The 24,067-nt window shown below is 40.0% G+C and overlaps 1 protein-coding gene across 1 annotated transcript; it reads left to right on the forward strand.

The window, feature by feature from the left end:
- The first annotated feature begins 302 nt into the window (after positions 1–302).
- Positions 303–18,055, forward strand: C2H7orf78 (chromosome 2 C7orf78 homolog). Its single transcript, XM_075495425.1, has 6 exons — positions 303–375; positions 8,228–8,364; positions 12,076–12,160; positions 12,926–13,065; positions 13,894–14,007; positions 17,954–18,055. The coding sequence occupies exons 1-6, from the start codon at positions 303–305 to the stop codon at positions 18,053–18,055; spliced, it is 651 nt and encodes a 216-aa protein (XP_075351540.1).
- The last annotated feature ends 6,012 nt before the right edge of the window (positions 18,056–24,067 follow it).

Genomic DNA, 24,067 nt, shown 5'->3' on the forward strand with positions numbered 1-24,067 from the left:
GGCTATCTTAATGAAAAAATTATCTACCTGAGTTCAGTTTATGGCTTGCTAGCATTAGGCTACAAGGAAGTCTTTTGGTGTATGTTGGTGTACTGGATTACATTGTGCATTTTACTGTTAGGCCCCAGATCGTTAGAACATGTGAGTTTTTATATAAAAAGCCGTACTGGGTGTCAGTGGCAAGGCGCTGGCAGCAGGGGCTGCAGGGTGGCGTCTGTGAGGAGAGGCCGGGGCTGGCCAGTACCGGACACGGCCGGTTCCAGCCGGTTCCGCAACAGGCCCAGCTGAGCCCCGCAGCCAAGATGGTGGCGCCTCCGGGAAAACCGACTGAGGAATGGGCAGAAGAGCCAGACAGGCAAGAAGTGAGAAACAGCAGTATGAATTTTCCTAGGACACACTATTACAAACAAATTGCAATATTCTACCTCTAGTCCTCTTCTTCTCCCGAAAGAAACCATTTCCAGGGATTTTTCTCTTATATCTCTGTGAAACCTTCCAGATCAGTCAGGACCTTTTCCTAAGTGAACTCTTCCAGCACTTCTTAATGAGAAACATACCTTTTCTCCAGCTGGTTTCCACTGATTGAATACTCTGACTTGGTAACTTCAGATAGGTAACTTCAAAGGTTTCAATTCCCTACTTCTCTGCTAGTGTGAGGTAGGTATTTGCCTACGATGTAGTAGAGCATAAAAGCTGCAGTCCTGAAGCAGGATTTTGTTGGTAGGAGCTGTACAAGTACAGAACAAAAAGGCGTGTCCTTGTTGGGAGGATTTATGCACCCCAGCTGGAAGACTGAAATACTTTAAACAAGGCAGCAATAAACCGCTAATGGTAAATGTTTATTTTTAGGTATCATTTGTATGACTTTTTGACTCCAAACTACATTATCAGTGTGATAAAATGGAATTATAGCCACTCAAAATTGTCATTCATGACAGAAACACTCTTGTACAAGTTATTTAGAAAATAATTTGTGAATCTCCTTTTTTTCCCTCGCAGACATTGGATGTGCCAGTGCCTTCAACTAAGATACTTTATTCTTCGTATATCATCTACATGGATGCAAAGACCCTAGTTCTGGTGGTTATTTTCCAGCCTCTTAGGTGGATGGTTTCCAGCCTTACGGAGATCATGGAAATTTCTGAAAAAGGCTGTCTGATTTCAGAAAAAGCAGGACTAAAACTAAAAACCTTAAAGAGTGGGACCAGGCAAATAAAAGCCAAATGTATGATGATAAAGTTAGCTAGCTCATAAGAAAAGTGTTGAATTATTTAACCAAATAAATGTAATCTATATATGTTGAGCCACTGTGCCTATCTGTTATAGTTTCTAGATTTTGATTAATTAAAAATTCAGGGAATCCAATCCCACTGGACTCAAACTCGGAAAAGGGAACATCATTAATTCAGCAGCAGCTAACGTAATTACTCAAATCCACAGCAATGTAGATTCCCTGTTTTAGTTTTGTCAGCAATCTGGGTAAATTAAATCCCGTTAGTGAGGGATTTAGAACTTCGTGATAATGGCTAAGGCCATAATTTGGCTTAGACCGAGACTATGGGGTGGTAATTGTTTTAAGGTGTAGGAATACCAAATATTTCCAAGCTGATTTTATCGACATATACACACTTACATTTGTGGTTCTTCCTGGAAAAGGAGACATATGAGGGGGAGAAAATTGCTGTCTGGCTTAATTTTGCTTTAGAAGGACATTGCAAATCATAAGAGAGCTTTGTGCTATCATTTCTACTGCTGACTACTCTTTGTTGTGTGTTTATCTTCCCTTCAGTTCTATGTGGTTTGGAAACTGCAGGATGAAAGACTGCTATCAGAATGGATTAGAAAAGACAAAATAAATTTTCTTCTGATTTTATTTTTAATTAGTCACTTTCTAAATTTTCCATAAAATATAGTTTTGTGGTAATTCTTACAGCAAAAACATGTGAGGCTTTAAGTTTTGTGTCATAGAATATCTTAAGGTAAACTATAATGGAGATGTTTGAAGGCATAACCAGATAAAAGGAGAAATTTATAAGGACTCAAATTTGACAAGTGTTGGAGCTAGTTTTCAGGTTTTGGTTTTGTTTTTTGTTTGTTAGTTATTCTGTGTATCCCAGCTGTTTTTCCTGTCTATTGCATTTTTAAGAAATAGGAATTGCCCCTATCTAGCCTTTGAGACTGTTCTCTTTTTCCTTCATCTCTGTGGAAGGAATGATGATAAGGAATTACCTTCACAACTCCTTGTGTAGTGCAGAGAAGCCTAAAATTTCCTTAAGTCCAGCATTCGAATGCGATAGAGTTATGTTTGCATGACGCTGAATATGAAGACTCACGATTGGCGATGGATATGTCACCTTGACCTGGACTTGTAGTCATTGATCCTGGAGTTAGCTGGGATATTTCAGTTGCACTGCATGGGGTAGACATGCCTCTGATTCCTGGGCTTGATGAACAACTACTCACAACAAGGGAAATGAAACAGTTATTTTAGTGTAAATCAGGATTTATTCTACTCAGTCTCTAATAAGATTTCAGAAGTAAGAAGTGGATTTATGAAATCTGTAGGCTTGTTCCTTACTTACATGAGTGATAGCAAGGGAACACTAAGACACTATTTGCCCTCAAACACCACTCTATAGCCTAGTTGAGGAAAAATGTAATATTACCTGGTTATCAGCATTTTACACAGTAATGCAAACTTCTGTAATTTAATCTTTCTTTCTGTTGCTCCAGCAGTGGTTTTAAATAGTTAATTCTGATTCACACTGCTTTTACACCGACTTCAGTGGACATACTCAGATTCTGCATGAGTGCAAGAACTAAATCAGCACTACAAACACCTAGTGACATCTTCCTGATTTTCTTGAGTTATCACTGGAGCATTGCTACGATATATCCCAAACAAGGGCCCTGAACCTATTTGGCTGAGCTGCCACAGAAATACAGGAGAAAAGTAGGTCACTATCCAAAAAAGCTGAGAACCTAAGGAAAGGAAAGATTCTATTTCTAACATAGGCTGGAAACTGGTGATAAGAATTGTTTGTCTGTTTTCAAAATCAAAAGTAAATCTGCTTTTTTCTTTTTTTTTTTTTCTTTGACTCTTCAGAGTCAATACAGCATAGAAAAATTAAAGTTTAAAATGATGCTCAAAAGGTCATGATAATGGTCCTGTCAAGTGAATTGTTTTTCTTATAGTCTGCATTTTGACTGATAATGCTTCTATATGATATGGTGATTGAACAAAATATTTTTCATCCCATTTTCTTTTACCATTTATAAATAGTGAATGGGCAGGTTTTCTTTTTCTTTTTCTTTTTTCTTTTTTTATTTTTCTGAAATATTTTCTTTCAAGGTAGAAAGTATAGATACTGTTGGCCATGGTTTTCAAGGTTAAATCTGGGTATGATATTCCATCTGTGCTTGCTTGTCCCTAAGAAGATTCTGCAGCTCAGACTAGGATCCTGACTAGCTTTACTGCTTTTTCCAGCTTGTACTCTTAAGGTCTCCTTAATCTTATTTAAGTCTACAAAGGGCTTATATTTAGCTGAAAACATGAGGTGGTTTTGTGTAGGAAAATTTCAAGCCCTCTTGCTACGCTGCGATAGAGCAAAAAGATTTACTCCTTAGCTTTCCCGGGTTTTAAGACTCCTTTTCCTTGTAAAGTAAGTAACATGCTGCCATCTACTGGCAATGCGACATCATTTTATTTCTTCAAGTGATTTTAAGGACTTTTGTTGGATGATATTTTTTCTTCAGTAAAACTGTAGGTATCTCAGCAGCATAAACTTGCAAAGGATCATCCAATTATATCTTATCATTTACTTTAGGATCGCTGTGAGGTCTTTCTGCATTTGAACTAATACAAAGTCCTATCACAAATCTCAGCTACAACCTCCAACTTCCTTTTCAGCTGAAAGCCTGAAGAAATGTTAATTTGCTTAAAAATACAGAAAAACGTATTGCATCAGAGTACATTTTACCTTCTCAAAGGGCTCTTAATGTCATTCAAAATGAAACAAACAAAAAGCAAAGGTGTTTTCCCAGATAGTCCTGACTCTGAGCAATTGTGACAACTTAAATGTTGAAGTAGCTGCATGGAAGTGCTGCAACCTCAGAAACATTTAAGGAAGAAAGCTTTTTTCTTTTCTTTTGAAAATAGTATACTTATAAGAAGAAAAAACAAGGAGAAACAAACGTGAGAACTGTTCACGTGGGTCTAGGTGATTTGTCACCGCTGAATTTTCCTTCCTCCTTCATCTCCAGTTAAATCCACTACGTACACAGTCACATCACATAGCTGAAGAATATATCTTTATGATTTTATGGTGAAACATCAAAAACCAGAACCAAACAACTGAGCCCTGTTTGCTCAGCTGAGAACTATAACTCTCTTCAAACTTGGCCTACTCTGCTGGAGTGCTGGCCAAAGTTTCAGCTGTGTAATGAAGTTCTGCAACCAGAGGGAACAGATTTTACAATGAAATAGCTGATTGAACCAATGTAATTTCCAACAGCACATAGTGACCGCTTGTTAAGGTGAAAGGGTGCTATAACATATTTATATTTTTATAAGTGTGCTGTGTTCTTATTTATACTTCACTTGCACATAAGCAAAGATAGAAAACAGTCTATGTGTATGTGGTTAAGTACTTGCTCCCGGCTATATAATCCATGCCATTTTAAGAGTGATCATTTCAAGGCGTGTGTAGCAACTATTAAATTATTCTGTTGGCAGAGTGCTTGAAAACTGAAATACAAACTGGAAATTAATTCTGCTATCCTGACTCTTGTGTTGTCACTTATACCGCACAAGCTGAATATTCAGGAAATATTGGTGTAAATACTGATGCTGCTTTGTGTTCACTTGTTATAGTAAATACGAACCTGCTCAAAGCACAGAGTAGCAAAGCATCAGATCTTATAAGTCCTAAAAGTATGTTTAGTAAAAGATAGTTCCATCCCTTAGGATAATTGGTGATACAACAGCTCTGTTTTGTTTTCAAGTTACTGTTTTCTTTTCCTCAGTCATATTTTCCTTCTAATACCCTTGTTTTCTAACATTTAAGAGAATCACATTGAACTTGTGGCCTTGTTGCTAGGTTTCAAGCTGCATTTATGCAGTCTACTGAGACACTATTTTCGTTTCTGAATTCTGAATCAAGTCCCAAGGCAACAGGGCTCTGTTTCTTAGCAACACAGATGGGTAGACTGTATATTCCAGCTCTTTTGTACAATGGAAGAATAAACAAGTCCCTGAATAAGGGTGTGCTGCAAGTTCATCTCTTTGCTTAACTTCCCCTAGAAGAGAGGAAAGAGAAGCCTTCTGTGATAACAGCATAAGAAGTTCGTCAGGAAGTCCCTGTTTTTGCGGAGTGGTGAGTGGTATCTCTGTCTTTTCTGTTCACGGCATCTCTTTGGGGTCCTTATTCATCACTGTGCATATGGATCTGTAGGTACTTTGGATCAGTGAGTTTCAGTTTCTAGGATACAAGCATATGCATGGAAAAATCAATAGTAACAAAGCTGGTAGAGGTGGGACATGTGAAGATACACAGACTTTTTGCTTTGGTGAAATTAATAGAGAATCATAGAATTGCATCGCTTTAGAAACTTCCTCTGGATGCAAAACCTTGGTTTTAGGAAAAAAACTGGGGCTGGAGAAAACAGGTGGAGGATTGAGCGGTAAGGAGGAAGTGGGTATTCATGTGGCTAGTAAATTAGTGGTGTATGTTATCCAGTGTATGAAAAGGAGAAGAGTTGCCCTTTTGACGCCATCTCTGCAAAGGGTTGCATGGCTTTAGGACTTCTTGGCAATATGGGCAAAATTTGAATTTTGCTGTCTCCAGGCTGTGGGACTGACATTGCCATGGTGAGCGAGGAGTGCTAGGAAGAGGGAGGGGGGCAGAGAAGGACACGCAGCTCCGCAGGGCTGAACCTTTCTGCTTCTGACACCTGTGGATGGGCAAGTGCATACATAGCCTTTTCATGATGGCAGCGGCTATGCAAAGCCTAGGTTATTACAGTTTTGGCACGGACTAGCAAAGCAGAAGCGCCTTTGCTGTTCATTCACGCAGCTGGTTGCTGACCTTGGCAGCTCCGTATTTTACCTGTACCTAAAGCTGGCCTGGTGAGCCTGCCAGTATCTGCGTTTAGTCGCAAAACAAGAAAGGCTGCTTTAAATGTATAAATTATCAGCTGTCAGTTTGTCTCCCCAATTGATTAAATGATCAGATAAACACAGCAGCTGGTCATGGTGGGACAGCTGGCTTGCCTGTAGGCTGCCCGACCCCCTTCCCCCACGATGTGAAGCCTGGGCCACCTTAGAGGACAAAAGCAGAGTGCCCACCCAAGCCCACCCATGCCTGCTCACCTCCTCCCAAGCAGGAACAGGGCCAGGCTGTACTTCAGTGTTTGGATAGCCTGAGAATAATTTTGTGGAGTAGGGACTGTGAGTTTTGGCCCCTTCCTGGAGGCTGTCCTGCAGTGGGGCCCTGCTGCAGCCAGTGGGGTCCTGGACTGGAAAGAGCCCAGCTTGACAGCACAGTGCAGCTAAGCGCGGCTTGGGAACAAAAGTAATCTGAAAAGGACAGCACAGAAATATGACCTTCCAAAACCACTTTGTGGGAAATTACTTTATCTCCAGTAAGCTGCCTACCCAAATCCTCATTCAGAAACACAGTTTTATTGGTGACAGCACATTTCCATTTGCCCTTATCCTTCAATGGACCACCATCTTCTCTTAGAAAAAAAATTCTGGGCTCAGAATGAATAAGCACAAAGACGAGAAAGTTGTAAGGTTATAGCTTTCCTTCAGGTTTCCTAAGCATTGAATATTAAAGGAAGCAGGAAAAATGGTTTGTATTGTGTTGGGGCCTGTTGCAATACCCTTACGATCTATGTGTTTCTTCCAGATTTTGCAGGACATCCAAGGAGCTCTTTAAGGCTGCTATTACAGATACAGTGTAAGAAGGGTAGCAGAGTCCGGGAGTGTCTTTAAGATCGGCGAGAGACAGAACAGAGATAATGTAGTATCTAGCTCACGCACCAAGCTAAACACTTTACTGCCTATTAGCGTTAATGCTGCTCCAGTGGACTTTCACCCTGCCCAGAGGCATCCTTGGGTATCTGAAAGGGCCTCCCTCTCCCCCTGGGGGAAAAGGTGAAGCTCGAGTGGCACTGGCTGATGAGATAGCCCACGGCATGACGTAACACCTGGGCACGTATTAGGATACTAATGGGGCAGCTCTAATTAATGTTGTGGCCTGAGTGGGCCCAGGAATGCGGAGAAACATGAAAATGCATCAGGAAGGATGGAGACCGGAGTTTCAACATTTTGCTGCTTTGAGGTTCGTTTTGTCACTCCTGCTTGTGCAAAGTGAGGCTAGCGTGCATCCAGCGCTGCCCAGCTAACACTAAATCCCTGCTGTGCTGCGCTGCATGTGCACAGGTTTAGTCTCCCCTCAAGGATGTACTGTTTAAGGAGACAAAAATAAAAATGCGAAGGAGAGGATGTATTTATGTTCCTATGTAGTGATGGGTATTTCAGGCAAAATAAAAATCAGAGCTCCTGTTCCTACAGGCTGGTGTGAACGTGTAGATTCCTGAACATCCATGCTTTTGGCTTCAGATGGGCTTTCTCTAGGGTTAGGAGTTTGCGTCTCCAGGTTATTTTGCAGAACTGAGAGAAAGAGGGAATCAAGAAGCAATAGTTCTTCATCTAAGCACAGGTACAAAATAATATTAAAGTACATGTACACATTTATCTTCAATGAATGTACTAGATTATACAGACAGGGCTAGCCAGACTGCAAGTAACAATCAATAATAAAAGTTCTGTTGTATATGTGTGTGTGTGTTGGGTTTTTTTCTTTTTCTTTTTGCCAGGGATTACAATATCTGAGAAGAAAAAATCCATCATCAGGTCATTATGTTCACCCTCCACCAAGACGAGCGACAATTTTTATTTGAAAGTAAAACAGAATTTTCTGCGAGCCTTGATTGGCCTTTTTCCTGGCAACAAACTGTAGCGCAGCAACCCAAAGCCAATACAGATGTATGGCTAAAGCAGCCTCCTGATTTTAGCTACCGGCTCTATACGTCATCCAACCCTTCTCAGAAGCCACAAGGAAAGGGAAAAGGGGAACTGAAGCCAAAAATGACCTCTGAGTCCATAGTCACGCAACAGCTTTCCAGGCTTAGGTGCAGGCTTAGCTCCTTCCGCTCTCAGAAAAGAAAAGGGACTTGCCTCAGCTTGTCACTCGCTTTCCACGGATCGGCTCTTATGAGGCCAAAATACTGTTTGTGAAGAATGGCAAATATAAGAGTGGTGTGTATGAAGACCCCAAACCGCATGATTACAGGCAGGTAAAGTGTCTGGCTCCCACACTTTTATAAAGCAAACACGCTGAAATAGAGGATGCTTGGGGATCAGTAAATGAAGCCACTAGATGTCAGTCTCACTAGCCAAAAAAAAGAAAACCCAGCAGTTAGTACTGCAGTTGGGATCTTACTTTGATAGATAACTCTGTTGTAGTCATCAATTATTTGCCAAAAAGACTTCCATAGGGAAAGCCGATGAATCCAGGTTTGGAGCTCTATGTTTTAATGTGCTTTGTGCCTGACAAGATGGTTTTCATTTTGGCAGAGCAGACTGAAATATGGACATCAGGGCTAATCAGTTCATCTTTACCTTGCTCTCTGTGGCACATCTGCCTGTACTTTCTGCTTTCCTCAGATTAATAGGTAGCAGTTGAATTGCTTGAGATGCTGGATGGAAGGATTTTATGGTAATGTTTCCATTTAGCAGCCCTAACTGAGAGCGGCATCTCATTGTGCTAGCTGTTGTGCGTAACACATGGCAAGAAACTGTCCTTTTTTCAGGATGACTGAAAATCAAATTATGTACAGAAAAGTTGCAAGGAAAATTAAAAAATCCAAGATACAACTTGGATCAGTGCATCCCTCCAAAATCAGTGTGTTTAACATTAAAACTGCTAAGGAAGAGAAGCCTTCAATATCAATGGTTTTTATTCAGATTTTTTGAAGATTTTTTTTCTTTTAGGGACTCATTCTTTGGTGGGTTCTTTTCTGTTTGTTTGTTGGTTTTTTGGAGTTTTTTTTTGTAATATCCTTTAAAATCAGATGCCATAAAAATAGAGAGAAGAATCTTTTATTAAGATTCAGTATTCTATCCATATTCAATTAACTTTTAATTACAAACCTTCCTATCTCCTCTCCTCTGAGCCCTTCAAAGCATCTCACCCAAAGAACAATTCAGCAAATTTACTATTTTTAAAATAAGAAACAAAACCAAGACAGTAAACAAAACCCCGTCTGTTCTCCAAAGCAAACATTTATACCTGGACATGTAGTTTATTGAAGAACCACATAAATGGCATATAGCCAATGTTACATTTCCACGGAAAACAATACATATTTTTTTCCTCCTTCTGTCTTCATAATCATATCTTCATTTATTTACCAAGCTGCTATAGCAGGAATTTAACTTCCTTATTTTTGAGTTTACCTAAGGTAATTAAAAGCAAACTTCTAGTTAGCTATTATGGCCAAAATAAATTTGTCCCATAATATTCTGTCTCAAGGAAAATTTGCTTTATATCAAGATGACCATATCAAGTTTCCATAACAGTAATTAAATGCTAATTTCTCTTAAAACCTGCTAAACAAAACCTTTCTCTTTAAGTAAATGTGTCTTATTTTTTCTCAAGTCTTGACCAGTAATGTAAATTTGCAAAACCAGTGGAAGGGGAAAAAAAGCGTGTTTGTCTTGCAGCTGTAATGTTGTGCTTTCTAAGGTCACCACTTCAGAGGGCCTGACTATAGCAAGATGATCTATAGCATCCGTACCTTAGGAAGTGTTCTCAGGGTTTCAGAACTTTCCTCATTCCATATTAGGAGAAAACTAATGCTTTAACAATTTGATTGGCTCCAAAACCTAATTCCAGAAAGTCCAATAACTACGTGACCAAGGTATTTAGCTGTGAGTGTGAAATCAAATTTCAGGTCCTTGTTACGAATCAGGCGCTTGCTTTGGGGATTTCAGTGTCACTGGTCAAGTGCTCTAATCTCAGGACTAATGGTTTTCTTTGGTGAAATTCTACCTGAGTGAAACAAGTAATTATAAGTCAGCATGTCTGAAAAGAAATAAGGAAAAAGCAAAAAAGCAAATTGCAACCAAAAATTCCTGATTAAGTTCCTGATAACAACAAAACATTCTCAAACTGTCCCCAGGACTTGGTCCAGAGGTAGAGGGGATCTCCACTCTGAGGTCTGGAGGAAAACAGTGCATATTGTCTAATTGCTTTGACATACCATTAACTTTTCAGTCAACTGAAACTTCATGCTACTTAAGTCTAGGAGGCTGTAGACTGTACAGTGATGCAAATTCAGTAGAACTAAGGACTTGCTCCTACAGGGAATTTTACTCTTTTTTTCTTTTTCTCCAGTAAAACGTTCCCTGGGGAGAACCCTTAATGATACATTGTCAGGAGTTTAAAAGGAAATGAGCAGTCTCAGTGCAAGATCTCTAAATAAAAAATGTACCCCAAGGACTAGCTGCACTGGTCCAAAATTCTGAAGTATAGACTTGATCTTACACACACAAAAAGAGGCAATTTCTGTGTTCACTTAGATGGGGAATCCCTTTTTCATGATTCAGGCCAATGGGAAATGCTTCATTAAATAGAAATCAGAACTCAGTCAGAAAAAAAAAATTAGAAAAAGGGGTGTATTAAGAGAAAGGCAACAAGTAAGATATGTACATTACTAGTGTACAGTGTTTCCTTCTCCTTGTGGCATTCTCTCCTATACACTTCTGATGTGCATCACACCCATCAATCCACAGTTAAAAATTCATTACCATCAAGTTTGCAACATGTAACTTGTAACACGCACCATTTATGTTCCCTCCTTGATTTCACAGGGTACTCATCCTGCTGCCTAACCGACCCCACCATTTTGTTATCTTGTTCAGTTAATCAAAGAAACATATCTTCCTATTCATGCAGATGATACTGATACCTCGAGAACATCATGGTTATCAATTTTCTATCTTGTAACTCACAAGAAATCAACTGGTTTATGATATCCATTTCAGCCTGTGAAGTTCATGGAAAATTGTCGGTCAAATCTGTGTACCTAGCAATGTAGTCTAATATAAGCGATCTACATAAAGAAGCAAATTGCTTTTCAAGAATGGGCTGATGGAGCAAACTTACCCTTTTAAGACACCTTGTCCCAGAAAGATTTTAAGACTGATGTGCTGGTGTCATCTCTTGTCCTATACTTATCTGACTCTGCAAAACGTGGTTTGAAGAGCAGCACTACCAGCAGCCAAACTCACAATTTCCTCTTGCAACTGGCAGAAAACATTACCACTTATTTAAAATCCTATCCACTTCGAATGCAAAATCACTTTTGCTTCCAAACAATGAGAATACATATCTAAAAAATGATATGTCATTGATATTAAATGACACCCTTGTTTCAGCCTTCCTTTTAGCCCTCTCATAAGTTCTCCAGCAACAGAAAGCTCTTAAACTCATCACAATGTAGGTGACTGCAGGGTATGTTAATGATTAATTAAATTCACTCAAAAGGTTTGAAAAATAATGCAAATAACTCCACACAAATAACTCCAAAGCATGCAACATATTTATTCCAAGAAATTGCATCCCCTGTGTTTTTAGTATCACAGCTCCTTTCTCGAGAAGGATGTTCCGTTTCTGTTATCGTTCCTCATCTGTATTGTAATAGCAGGCCACTGGACTCATTTGAGATTAGGACTATGGTGATAGGAGATGTGTAATAAAGGACCTCAGGGTAATGGAAAACCTTAACTCTTGTCAGCTCAACAGCTTGACTTGTTAACAAGTTAATTAACAGTTAATTAAATCTCCTACATCTTGCATTTTTTGACCAGAAATGTTACAGGTATATTTTTTACCTTACCTAAATTCAACATGTAAAGTTTACTCTTCAGTTAGCTTCAATGTTCTTGGTTCTAGACATGAGGGCTTATCTGATGTTACAATGTATTTTCCTTTTCAAGTGCAGTATGAAGCTAATTTACCAAATCTTGTGACAAGTTACTCTCGAGATCCTTTAAATCTGAAGTTAAAATCACAGCATTTAAACACAGGTAAGACCTCAACAACATGCACATTCATTGTGTTAAAGAAATTAGGAATCAGTCCGTGCGCAGTAGGGAGCAGGAATAAGAACGTAGAACCCCTCTACTGCCATGTAGCTGGCTGAAGTGGCCTCAGATGAAGCTTGACAAGCAAGCAGCAATGTTTTCCCTTAAGTTTCAGTATCAGAGAAAGTCTGCTCCCTAGCTCTAAATCACAGACTCAGATCACAGAAAATACACTAGTTCACTCAGGCAAGAGCACTCAGTTTTAAGGATACCTGATACAAGCAGGATTATTAGCTCAAAAATCTGCTTGCCAATGTATATTTTCTGATAAGACTGCAATTTCAACCTTGTAATGGTGGTTTATTCCCAGGCAACCGAATCAAGTCCAATGTCTGCTGTCCTCACTGTAGATACAATAGTCCATATCTGCATTCATACTGTGGTGGGTAGTCCAAAATGGGATGTCTGCCCTTTAGTGTAGTTTCTATAGCTTCATCTCTTATAAGGATAGCTTCGTTGAAAATAATTAACTACAGTTAGTTAAAGTACACCCACATACATACCGTATAGCATAAAACACTACTTTCTTTGTACATTAACAGCAAGGCCATGGACAGAATATTTTTTTGCTTATAATCTTTACCATATATGTCTGGGTGCTCCTTTTTTGGAATCCCATCTGATTAACAGTAAACATAGCTTTTCAAATACTAGAGTCCAGACGGTTTGTCCTGTGGCTTATAAATGCTGTTTGCTTAATAGTTTCAGATCCTGGACGTGAACCACCGAAAGAAAAGCAAAAGGACTCTGATAGGACATTTCTTACATACAAGCCTTGTGAAAGCAAATGGGATCCACGGCTGCTACTACCAAAGAATCCCTGGCCACCTAAATCTGCTTCTTTTACCGTTAGTCAGATTAAAAGACAACTTCTTGTTTTTCTCTGCATCCAAAGTTGTTATTATTATTATTATTATTATTATTATTATTATTATTATTATTATTACTTCTGAATTACATTGATTTCAGAGTGTTTTGGATCATGCAACAGCTGAACAGCTGGCATGCCCTAAGGGAAGTGACACAGTACTGGAGATCTAGGGACATGGACTACCAATTTCCTTTAGCTTTTCAAGAATATAGTTCTGTTTCCAGCTCTTGTTGACTTTGGTGGAGTCTGGAAAGATAATCTTTTGGGGAACACGTTCTTATTTCAGCCTTTAGTGGAAATTATACACCACTGCGCATGGCAATTCATTTGTAGGAATTAAGATGTCCATATTAGACTGTTCAAAGACACAGACTATATCAGAATATGCAGGTACTGGGTGGATGCTTTGACGGTTTATATATATACATCAAACACTTAAATGTAGAGATGTCCAAAAAGAGAATGTCTCTATTGTCATTATAGAACAGCTCCCATTAACATTACTGAAGATTAACAGAGAGTAGGTTGAGGGGAAAATAAATTGTTTAGGGAATCGGTGTAGGTGATGACAGATGCTGAGTTGTGAACATAACTACTGAATAGCGGCAAGTCAATATACACATTTGCAAAACACATGAATTGGCTGAACACAAATGTCTCTAGGCATTTCCACGTTGTGCTCTGATTCAAGTCCGAAACATGTCTGAGAATGAGTTCTTTGATGAACCTGTCTAAGATCATTCTCATGACAGCCACTCCTGTTTTGTTTTGTAGCTCTGATGTGCTTCCACTTCTCTGCTCTCAGAGGCACAGGCGGCGGCGTGGTGCTCACACTGCGTTCTTGGACCGCGTGGAGGAAAAGCTGTGCCGGCTGCAGCAGGGAGAGGCAGGCAGAGATGTGCGTGTTCATTCTGCTAGGGTAGGGACACCGGCTCTAGTCTCATCCAGAGGGCAAACACGATTTTGCTCTCCTGTGGTCTTAGATGAGAAAGGATTGATGGGTGCTGGCAGAAGCCATAATTCCATTGGTTTGGGAGGGTCAGGAGGACACTGACACCCAATTAAACTGAATAGACCCAAGCCTTTCTTTGAGTCCAGAGCAAAATACGCAGATAGCTCAGCTGGCCTTTCCTCATGCTGGCTTGCACTAGGGAAATGTTACTATCAAGTGAGATCCTTGCAGCAGCCAGGATCACCCTGGCTTACAAGAGCTCAGTGTATCCATGCAGACAATGCAGCACTGTCTCAGAGTCTGCGCTGCAGTGCTGATAATCCGAGTGAGATGAAGCAATGAAAAAGTGCTGGTCACAACACTGACCTTCGCTGGAATAGCTTGTCCTTCTTGGAAAAATACACTTGTCTGAGCAGAGTCCTCTGCCGCTACAGCCACGATGCTCTGTATTTCTGCTTGTTAAATCTCTTGAACGAGATTACTCTTGGGGAGTAACCCCCACTCAAAGCAGCGCCATGTTGGGTGGCTTTCTAAGGCAGGTGGAAAGTAGAACTGCTTTTTAATGTGTTAGGAGACAATTTTTTAGCTTCCAACACACCTCTCCTTTCCAATTTTTTAGGTTCCAATGCACCTCTCCTTTCCAATTTTTTAGGTTCCAACGCACCTCTCTCAGTTCCCAGGCTGCTGACACTTTACAGTGCCCTCCAACACAGTCCCCATGCCTGGCTGCCAGAGTCCCGGGAGGAAGAGAAAAATATCCATGAAATACACTATTTTCTGCTTCCATCTTGTCTAGAACAAACTTCTCACAGGGGAAAATCTTGATCTTCTCACTGATGAAACCAGTTTGCTGTAAAACTGCATTTTCTCCCATCATGTTTGACACTAGCCCGATATGACCTTATAGGGCGATGACTGTATTTAAATGACAATGTCTTTCCTTTCACAGGAACCCCAGCCTAAACAGCATGGTGCTGAGGAGAAAGCAATGTGATAGGGACTCCGCACCATTATCCATGCTAACGTACCAAACTTCTGGTCCCAAGAAATATGTTCACCTGCACATGCTATGGAAGACACGAGTGGTCCTGAGCTGTGTCTTGTGTATACCTGTGAGGTCAGGTATGAGCTCTCCAAGAGCCCTGGCCCACTGTAACAAAGCAGGCCTCGGTCCTTCAAACAGTATGAAACCTGGCACAGAGAGCCCCCTTTATCAATGATGTTCAAATATTTTAGCAAAATATCTGGTTTTTACTGTAAATACCAGCATGGAACAGAAAAACACTAAATGCACTTTGTCTGGTTTATTAGTGAGTATTTGATCTCTTTCCCTTAGGTCCTGATTTCTGAAATAACATGGGATGCAGCATTATTATCTCTTTCTACTTAACAAATTCCTCTTTATATATATCACACTGTATTACTAAAAATTACTTACCAACTCTTCCAATTAATATATTCTTTTCTCTAACCAGTCCCTCAATCATCTGGAGGTAAAAGAAATGGCATAGCCCATCACACTCCCGAGAACTGGAGAGGCTGAGTGCCATCATGAGCTTACTTTGGAAACTCCCTGTCCTCTCCACGCAAGAGCTGGTGATCAGCAGACTGTGCCTAAATGAACCCCCCACGCTTCCTCTTCCTTCGATAGGAACAGCTGCTTTGCTCTTGACTCTAATTACTACGGGATTGACTGCTGAAAGCTCAACGTGGTCAGGTAGTTTCAATTCCTTTTACAAACAGTGCGTGGGGGTGTTGAGTGTAACGGGGGGAAGCACTTTTTAGTCATAGTCTGCATTGCTGAGGGCTTTGGAGGCATACCCAGAGCTAGATTTGGACTCAAATCTCTAGATTTAAACTGTAAGCTGCACAGTAAATGCACCCCAGATAGTGATTTAGCATAAGAAAATTGCATATTGGATTGTTTTGCCCTTTCCAAAAGCCAGTGAGCCACACACCCCTGTGGAAAGCTTGGGACACTAGTAAGAATCCCTTAAGCAATGATCTCATAGCTCTGTGTGCACTGTTGTGGAGTTCGGCGTTTCTCCAGGGCTTCCCAGATGCAACCCTTAGTGAAAAGAAAAATTGTGTAAGAAGTTAACACTAAAAAAGAGTATATTTTTTGGTAAAGAGAGCTTCCTATGAGTCAGGGAGCAATTGCATTGCATCTCCAGACATCTGTTTGAAATTTGGGGTTCCCCAAATTTGCGTTTGGAAAGAATAAAGTCCCCAGGCCGCCTGGAAATTCCCTGTTTGCTGAATGCCAGGCAAATCCAGCCCAGCCTTTCTCTGTGCATGGCAAATGAAAGGCTTAGGACAAATTCAATGTCAGAGGTTGTTAGGATCTGGACCTCTTGTTGACATAATCATAATATAATAGCATTGTATCTATGCTAATATGGATACTGATAAAATTTTAGCAGGGCCTCCCCATAGTAATAGGGGTGACAGTGTAATGAAGTGGTGCACGTAGCAGTCATCCTTTGAAGGAACGCTATTGACTTGGTCTTTTTACAGATGGGAAAAAGGAGGCACAGAGCAGGTAAATTAATTGCCCCAAAAGCATGAGGGAAGAGTCAGCTTCAGGCAAACTCTCTCGGGTAACTTAATCTCTTACAACACATGTGGAGACAGTTCCAGTGTTTCTGAGGAAAAGGGGTATGAACTTGCCCTTAACCTCCATGCATGACACCTCATCTTTAAAAATGTATATGACAGAGGTGTATCTTTGTTCAGACCAACAAGACGGGGGTAGCCCCTTGTGCTTGCTTGCAGTGGGGAGTGGGACACCCGGGCATGCTACAGACACTCATTTCCTGGCTTGGGCAACTTCACTCTTTCATTAGAGGAGCCAGGAAAAAACCCCGGGGCTGCTCTGCAGTGAGGAGAGTGCAAGTTGCTAGAGCCTCTGGGGTACAAAGGCTATTAAGGAAACTAAGGTACCTGCAATAAATCTATGCATGGATAATGCTCTTTGCCAAATATACTATAAGAGATATCCTAAGAATCAAAACTGAGTTGTGAACCTAAGAGTTCCTTGAAAATGCTGGCTTAGTTTGTTCACCTACTTCGATATATATATATATAAGTATAAGTATATATATATTACATATACTATATACATTTACCATAAGCAACATATATAAGAAAAAAACTACCATTCCTTTTAAGAACACTATGAAGAAGTATAAAGTTTTCTTTTTCTCCAACACCACATCCTTGCTAGGAAGCACCTTAAAGAGCATTATTGCTAGTGACAGGACAGATATCTTGCCTCCGAATTCCCACAGGGGTGTGATACCCAGCTGTAGCTCTTGTGAAAGGCAGAAGTATTGCCGCCAGCCAGCTGTGTGGCTAGCAGCCCCCGTTACCCCGCCAGGCTTACCAGTACAATGCAGTTGCTTGGTCTGAAGGAGCTGGTGATGCTGCCATACAACATGGAGATTTAGGTGCTCTCTGGAGAGCAGTTCTGCCCCGGCTGCAATGTTGGCTCGGTGCACTCCAGCATCCAGCAGAGCCCAGCAGGAATGCCGTGTCGCCGGCCTTTTGCCGTGTCTCTACGTACCATCGCCCATTGTAATGGTTCATAGGCGCACGTGGAAGGAGCGCTCACCCAGGCAGCGTGCTGCAGTAGCTCTTCACGCTAGCCCCAGCTTAGCATCTCCTTGTCCCTCTGTTGCACACCCAACTTCTTTCAGAGCCCAAAGAGGGCCTGAGATTCCCCCTCAGAGATATTTGCCATTCAGGCTGATCTCCATCTCCCCTGACGTGCTTCACAAAGCTCTTAAACCTCAGAGAAAGCGGAGTGTAGCTTTTGTATTAAGGACTGGCTAAAGTGGTGTTCTCATGCCTCAGCAGTTGGAGATACATGCAAAATCTCTTCATCCTTTTTACTTTTGCATTCTCATTGTAGGGGTGTAAATGCACTGTAAATGTTGCTGACGGCTATGTCAGCCATTTGGGCACACAGTCAACTGCGGCGTGGACACCTCTTAGCCCAGTGTACGAGAAATGACCAATATCCATTACCAAAAATGTTGCTGATCTAAAATCTGTTCCAGTCAGTCAGTATTTTTCCATTGACTTCGGTGTACTTTGGAACAGGCTTATGGAGGTAAATTCTTTTGTTTCAGGCAGCGCTATTTGATTGTTCCTTTAGAATGCTTTATTAAAACCTTTACAGCTTATATAAATGCAGAGAGTGAATTTGGATACTTTCTGAAATACTAGAAGGAAGAAGCAGGCTTACAGGTTAACTGTGAATACCATGATCTCATAAATGACCAGAAGAAGCAAGTGTTACACAAATGTATGTTCAGATCTGCCACCCACGCATGCTGACTCTATAAAGACAAATCAGTAGATCCTGTAAGTTATTAATACTAATGTTTTGCCCATGCATAGAACTTAACTTACCCTACATATCTTTATTATAAAACAAACAGAAAGATTTCAAGGTCTCTGTTCAGGACATCTGCCATCCCCCCACCCCCCCATATACTTCAAATTCAATGTTATCTCTAAAGCTGTTGTACTTTGGGCTAGATTTAGCCATGTGTCCTGTGATTTCCTGAATCAAGATCCTACTCATGTGAATGATTACCACGCAGATTAAATTCAGTGTTTGAATTGTACACAGGATTCCTAATTCTAATGTAAGCTCAGTCAACCTTTCTATAACTTTGTTTATATTTTATTTGCCATGAATTTATGCCCAAGTCCAACTAAAGACACTTCTCCATATCCTCCCTCCATCACAAACCCGTACATTTTAAAAATTAAGCACATACACATGGAGTACTCAGGTGGTTAGCAAATTTTAGGTACTGTAAATGGTCCCAGGATCACACTGGTCATGCTGAAAGTGTTAATATCCTTGTCATGATAAGCCTTTGAAATACCAAATTTTATGCCTTTCCTGTGAGCAAAATCATAAAAAGACATGAAAAAATCAACCTGACTAACAACAGACTAACAATCTATATTTTAAGGAGTTATCACTAATCTATTAAGATCTTTCTGAGACCTGATTTACAAAAACTGGTAAACATAGCATTTTTGTTTGCAATTAAAAAAATCTCGTATTGACCACAATTAAAATTAACGTACTGGAAAAAATGTAAAGAATAATTTTCTGCCAGATACTTCTCTGCTCCATTAAACATTGCTTTGAGCATTGCACTGTACCTTATCAAGTTACAGTAATAGCAGTAGAGTCATTTTATTACCTTAATAACACAATTACAGCTAGCGAACACGATACAGACGTATGCTGTTTAGTTCATATAAGGAAGAAAAATGTTCATTTTTTAAAAATAAGGGACTGTTTCTAAAAAGGCATTAACTGCATCCAAAAAGCCACATAGGAGAGCTGTGCAATACTAAATAAAGCAGTGATAGGAGAGCTGTGCAATACTAAAGAAAGCAGTGAAGCCTAAATGAAGAATGTTCTGGGATGCCTCTTCATTTGGACAAGACGAATACCCTCTTTTACTTCGCCACCAACCGCTGTGACAGCTCAGGAAGTGCTGGGAATGTTCTGGCTGCATTTTGCGTGCACCGTGGCGAAGGGCAACAAGCAGAGAGGAGACCGGAGAGAAGGGGGACAGGGAGAGGTGGGGAGAGGGCCTTGGAGGAGGCAGCGGGACGTGCGCAGCCGGAAAGAGCTAGTTTAGTTTTGGTACCATGGGATTTCCTCAAGTTACAAACCGACAGGCAGCGCGTGACACGCACAAGGTCTATTCTATAACTGTTTAAAACATAAGGCTTTATAAACACTGAAGTGTTACTTTTCCTCCATAGAGGCCTTTTCTTAGTTGGAAAAATAAAACAAGGAAGCACCTGCGATGTAGGTTGTACTAAAATTATACCTAGCGCAATAAACTTACCTGTAATAGCATGTTCCTCAGCTGAGTCTTTAGCTCTCATCTTTTACTTTGTAAAGAGAAACAGTTTATTTTCACTTGCTTCCTACAGAGTTGAAGAACACAGTAACCAAGTAGTGGTGATATTCCTTGAATGTTCATCTCAAGAGATGGATAGGAAAACAGCAATCACCTGGCAGCCAGTGGAAAGTCAAACACGGAGCCATAAACAGATGCGCTCCCATACATGGTTTCCTGAGAGGATAATTGTTCTTGTTGATGGTTATGTACCTTTGAAAGTAAATAACAAACAGTGTTACTAGTGAAAATAACTAGAAACAGAGGAAGTCCAAGGACACCAACGGGATTTTTCTTTTCCCAACAGAGGAAATGTTCTGGCCTTGTGGAAAAGGCGAGGAAGGAAAGGGAATATAATGCCCTGCTGTATTTTAAAATAATGTATCAATATGCACCCTTCCCCCTGATCAAGTCTCTAAAAGCTGGCTGGCATGCCCTGTGTGAAACACGAAACCAAGCACACAGGGGTTGTGTAATCACGTAATGTTGGCTACCTTGCATTGAGTAAGGAAAAAGTTTCTCTTGAATCCAGGAAGAGCTGGACAAAGCCTTAAGAGACTTCCAGATCTGGAATTTCAAGCACACAGTCCATGCACATAGTGCTGTGTTGCTGTGTCATTGAAGAAAAGAGAGCATGAAATTTATCAAATTTATTTATTGACTTTATTGATCTGGGGTGGTTTTGTTGTTGTTGTTGTTGTTGTTATTTTCTAGCACCACACGGTTTATCACAGTTTCACAACATTGTAGGTTCCGTAAGAGTGGGCATCCCCCAGTCTTTCGTGGTGCTGTTCAGGATTTTATTTTTAAAAGTAGATATTTGAGAAGTGTACTGCCAGAAGTCTTACATATAAAGCAAAGAAGGGGGAATGGTTGGGACGGAGATAACATTTATATTTGGCTTCTAGACAGATCTGGTCAAGAAGGCTCAGGAGCAGAGCTTGGAAACATGGGACAGGAGAGTGCCAGAGACCTTGGAGCATTGCACCAGGATGGTGGGATGGTATTTACCTTAGCAGGTTAAACTGGAGACCCAGGGAAAAGAGGTACCTAAACTACAGATTTGGGGGAGAAGCTAAAGGGTGCTTTGTAGCTGTTCAACTGTTTTATTCTGGAAGGAGTGAATGCTGTAGTTCTGTTTGGGAGCACAAGTATATACAGTATTATTGACACAAAGGAAAAGAGGGGATGATGTATATTGGAGACATTAGCTCTTTTTTTTACAGTCAGGGGATTCATTTGTTCTGGGAACTATGCCTAATGCTAGCTAGGATTGAGGGCGTGTAAATAATCTGCGCATTTCACTGTCTCACACCAGTTATGCATTTTACCTCACACTTCATTTTGTCTGGTATCTGCCCTTTGTGAAATTGGAAGAGGAGTCAGGAGAACAGGGTCTGCAAAGATAATACACTTGTGTCCCTGAGGACATGCCTTCTCTAGAATAATAGGCTCCTTAAAACAAGACATTAAGAAAATGTACTGATTCCCATAAGATTAATTTTTGCCTTGGACTCTAGGGCTGAGGGAGCTGCATGATTTGCTAACCTGACTCGAGTTGATATGAAATGTGTGTTCTTCAGACTTTCGTATGAAAAAACTTGTTCCTGATGAGTGGCAAAAACCCCTAACAAAATATTGCTCTGTGTCTTTCCTTGTCACTTAGATGTATGAAATCAACTTTGAAATAAATGTTATGCTGACAGTACAACTTTTAATGTCGAGGCACCTCCACGCTTTCTATGCGTACTGCTAATCAGAAAACAGAGAGATTGGGTCCTTTTCCAGTAAGTATGTCTCTGAGTCTTGAAACAGGAATCAGTCCCAAGCTTTGATTTAAAATAGATCTTTCTGTAGACCTCTTGAGCAACATCAAGACCCTGTCTTGAACATGTGCTACCAAAAGATAACTATTTTAGAAGCTGCTTCCAGCAGGTTTGCAGATCTCAGCAGCTTTTTAGCGAATTAGTATACTTTCAATATTTCAGAGAAAAGGAAGAAGGTAATTTTATAAATCTGGTGACCTTGATGTAGAAACAAATTTATGGATGCCTTTGTTCTCATTCAGATAGCTTTGCTTTTAGATCTGCTAAACTCAATGGGCAGATCCCCAATAAATGTCAGTGATCTTAGAAACTACTCACTGAATTTGGGAAGGCTGATCAACGAAACTTTCCTGCCGCCTTCAAACTGAAGCAATGCTGAGAGTATTAATTTTAAAATGCTGTGACAGGACTCTTGTTAGTGATCTTAGTGTTTTGTGCTGGTATAATTAAACTTGGCTAATACATAAAAGCTGACACACAGTAACAAAATTCATAATTCTCAAATGTGGTGTTCTCAGAGAGTTTGAAACCACTTTAGCCTTTCATTAGTTGAAGTATAACAATATACCTGTGCTTTAAGAAGACAAGTGGGAGGCATAAATACTCTCCTATATGAGCTTGGCAAGAACTGGATGTTTTCAACAATCTAGAAAATGTTTATTTTCCCAGGTTGGTGTACCAAATTCAAGAAACCTTCAAACAGACTTTTTTCAGAAAGTCAGAAAACAGAAAGTCTTTGCCTTCTTTCTCACATTTCCCTCCCCTTCTTTTCTGTTTCAGATATTTGAGTGATTTAAGTAAGTGTCCAGGGTCAGTGAATTAAAACCTGAAAAAATTGTTAGAAGGTGTTTCAAATTTTATGTGAAGGTCAATGAATGTCTTGGAAAAAAAATAGTTTCAATATATGGTTTCCAAATCCAGAATACGTTCATATGTGAGATTTGATGAAAAAAGTAATTTTAAGTACTCAGCTCCATACTTGCAGATATCTATTAATGAGGAGCTACTCTGTATTTTAAAAGCACCCATACCACTACAGTGATCTGTGTTATTCTGAAAATGTAAAGAAGCTTAAATCCTATTTTTATTTATAGTTATCATACAACTGTTTTGCCTGGAATAGAGAATCTGGCCTACTCCATGGATATCTACCACTGAAATCAGCTCCAATGAATGAGTTTATTCCTTCTTTGAGAATTCAGAGGCACTACTTGCTAAACGGGGGTAGGAGATGCACATGCTTTGAGTACTCTGCTTTTCACACACACTGCCTTTAAATGCGTAAAGGCATTGACATATTATCTTCATTCAAGAGAAAAAGCTATCTTAGAATAACTTTATTTCAAAATACACCTGCAATTAGAATCTTGGCAAAAATATCATTTCCTTAGGATCTTAGTTTAATGTCTCACAAAGATTGTTCCTTTTTATATTAAATTCAGTAACTCTCGCAGATGAATTAGTATCAAGGAATTAATGAAGGAAACATTTACCATTTGAAGAATGCAATGAAATAAATTAAACTGAAATCCTACCTCAGTTTAGATAACTACCAGCAGTTTTGCTTTTTACCACTTTTCTACAGATTTGATTGTTTCCCCTTTCCCCTTTGTGAGTAGATGTCTAGAAGAGCCACTGGTTTATGCAGATGGAGAAGGATGTTTTCCCGGGGTGCTCTCCACTCTCCCGCTTGCCATATCCAATACCTCAGGCCCTCCTTCCACAGTTTTAAGGATATCTTGTTAGAGTCTTGACGGATGTTGCATATTTAATTAATGGGTCCAGAAGATGATTGTCCTTTCTTCAGATTGTTGCTGATTTCTTGTGTTTGGGTAAACCTCTTTTCCTCAGTTTTACTCAGATGCTTTTAACTTTAATTATTGCACTGACGGTAAATGGGAATGTGGCAGTTTTCTTGTCCCTCTTTTCCCAGTGTTCAAAAATAACTTAATCCATCATCAAAACCTGTATGCTGCAACACACAAATAAGAAACTTCAATTATCACTTCTTGACACTCCAAAGATCATTCTGAAATTATAGTCAGACCAAAATTACAGTATTTTCAAATGCAAAAAGGATAAACACCGCTCTTTGACACTTACAGAATGTCAGTCTATGCAGACAAATTCTGTAACTACCTCATACATAGCCCTTTTAGCTTATGTATTTGAACTTTACACAAGAAAGAAAGAAAGAAAGAAATCAGGGTTTGATTCCCTACTGCCTTCCATCCTCTGTAAGATAAAGTGATGTCACTT

This window comes from Mycteria americana, chromosome 2 (genome assembly GCF_035582795.1).
Source record: "Mycteria americana isolate JAX WOST 10 ecotype Jacksonville Zoo and Gardens chromosome 2, USCA_MyAme_1.0, whole genome shotgun sequence".
NCBI lineage: Eukaryota > Metazoa > Chordata > Aves > Ciconiiformes > Ciconiidae > Mycteria > Mycteria americana.

Coding starts and splice junctions, on each gene's coding strand:
- C2H7orf78 (XM_075495425.1), top strand. CDS start 303: ATGGTGGCGCCTCCGGGAAAACCGACTGAGGAATGGGCAGAAGAGCCA. Junction 376..8,227: donor GCAAGAAGTGAGAAACAGCA/GTATGAATTTTC, acceptor TTCCGCTCTCAG/AAAAGAAAAGGGACTTGCCT. Junction 8,365..12,075: donor AACCGCATGATTACAGGCAG/GTAAAGTGTCTG, acceptor TTTCAAGTGCAG/TATGAAGCTAATTTACCAAA.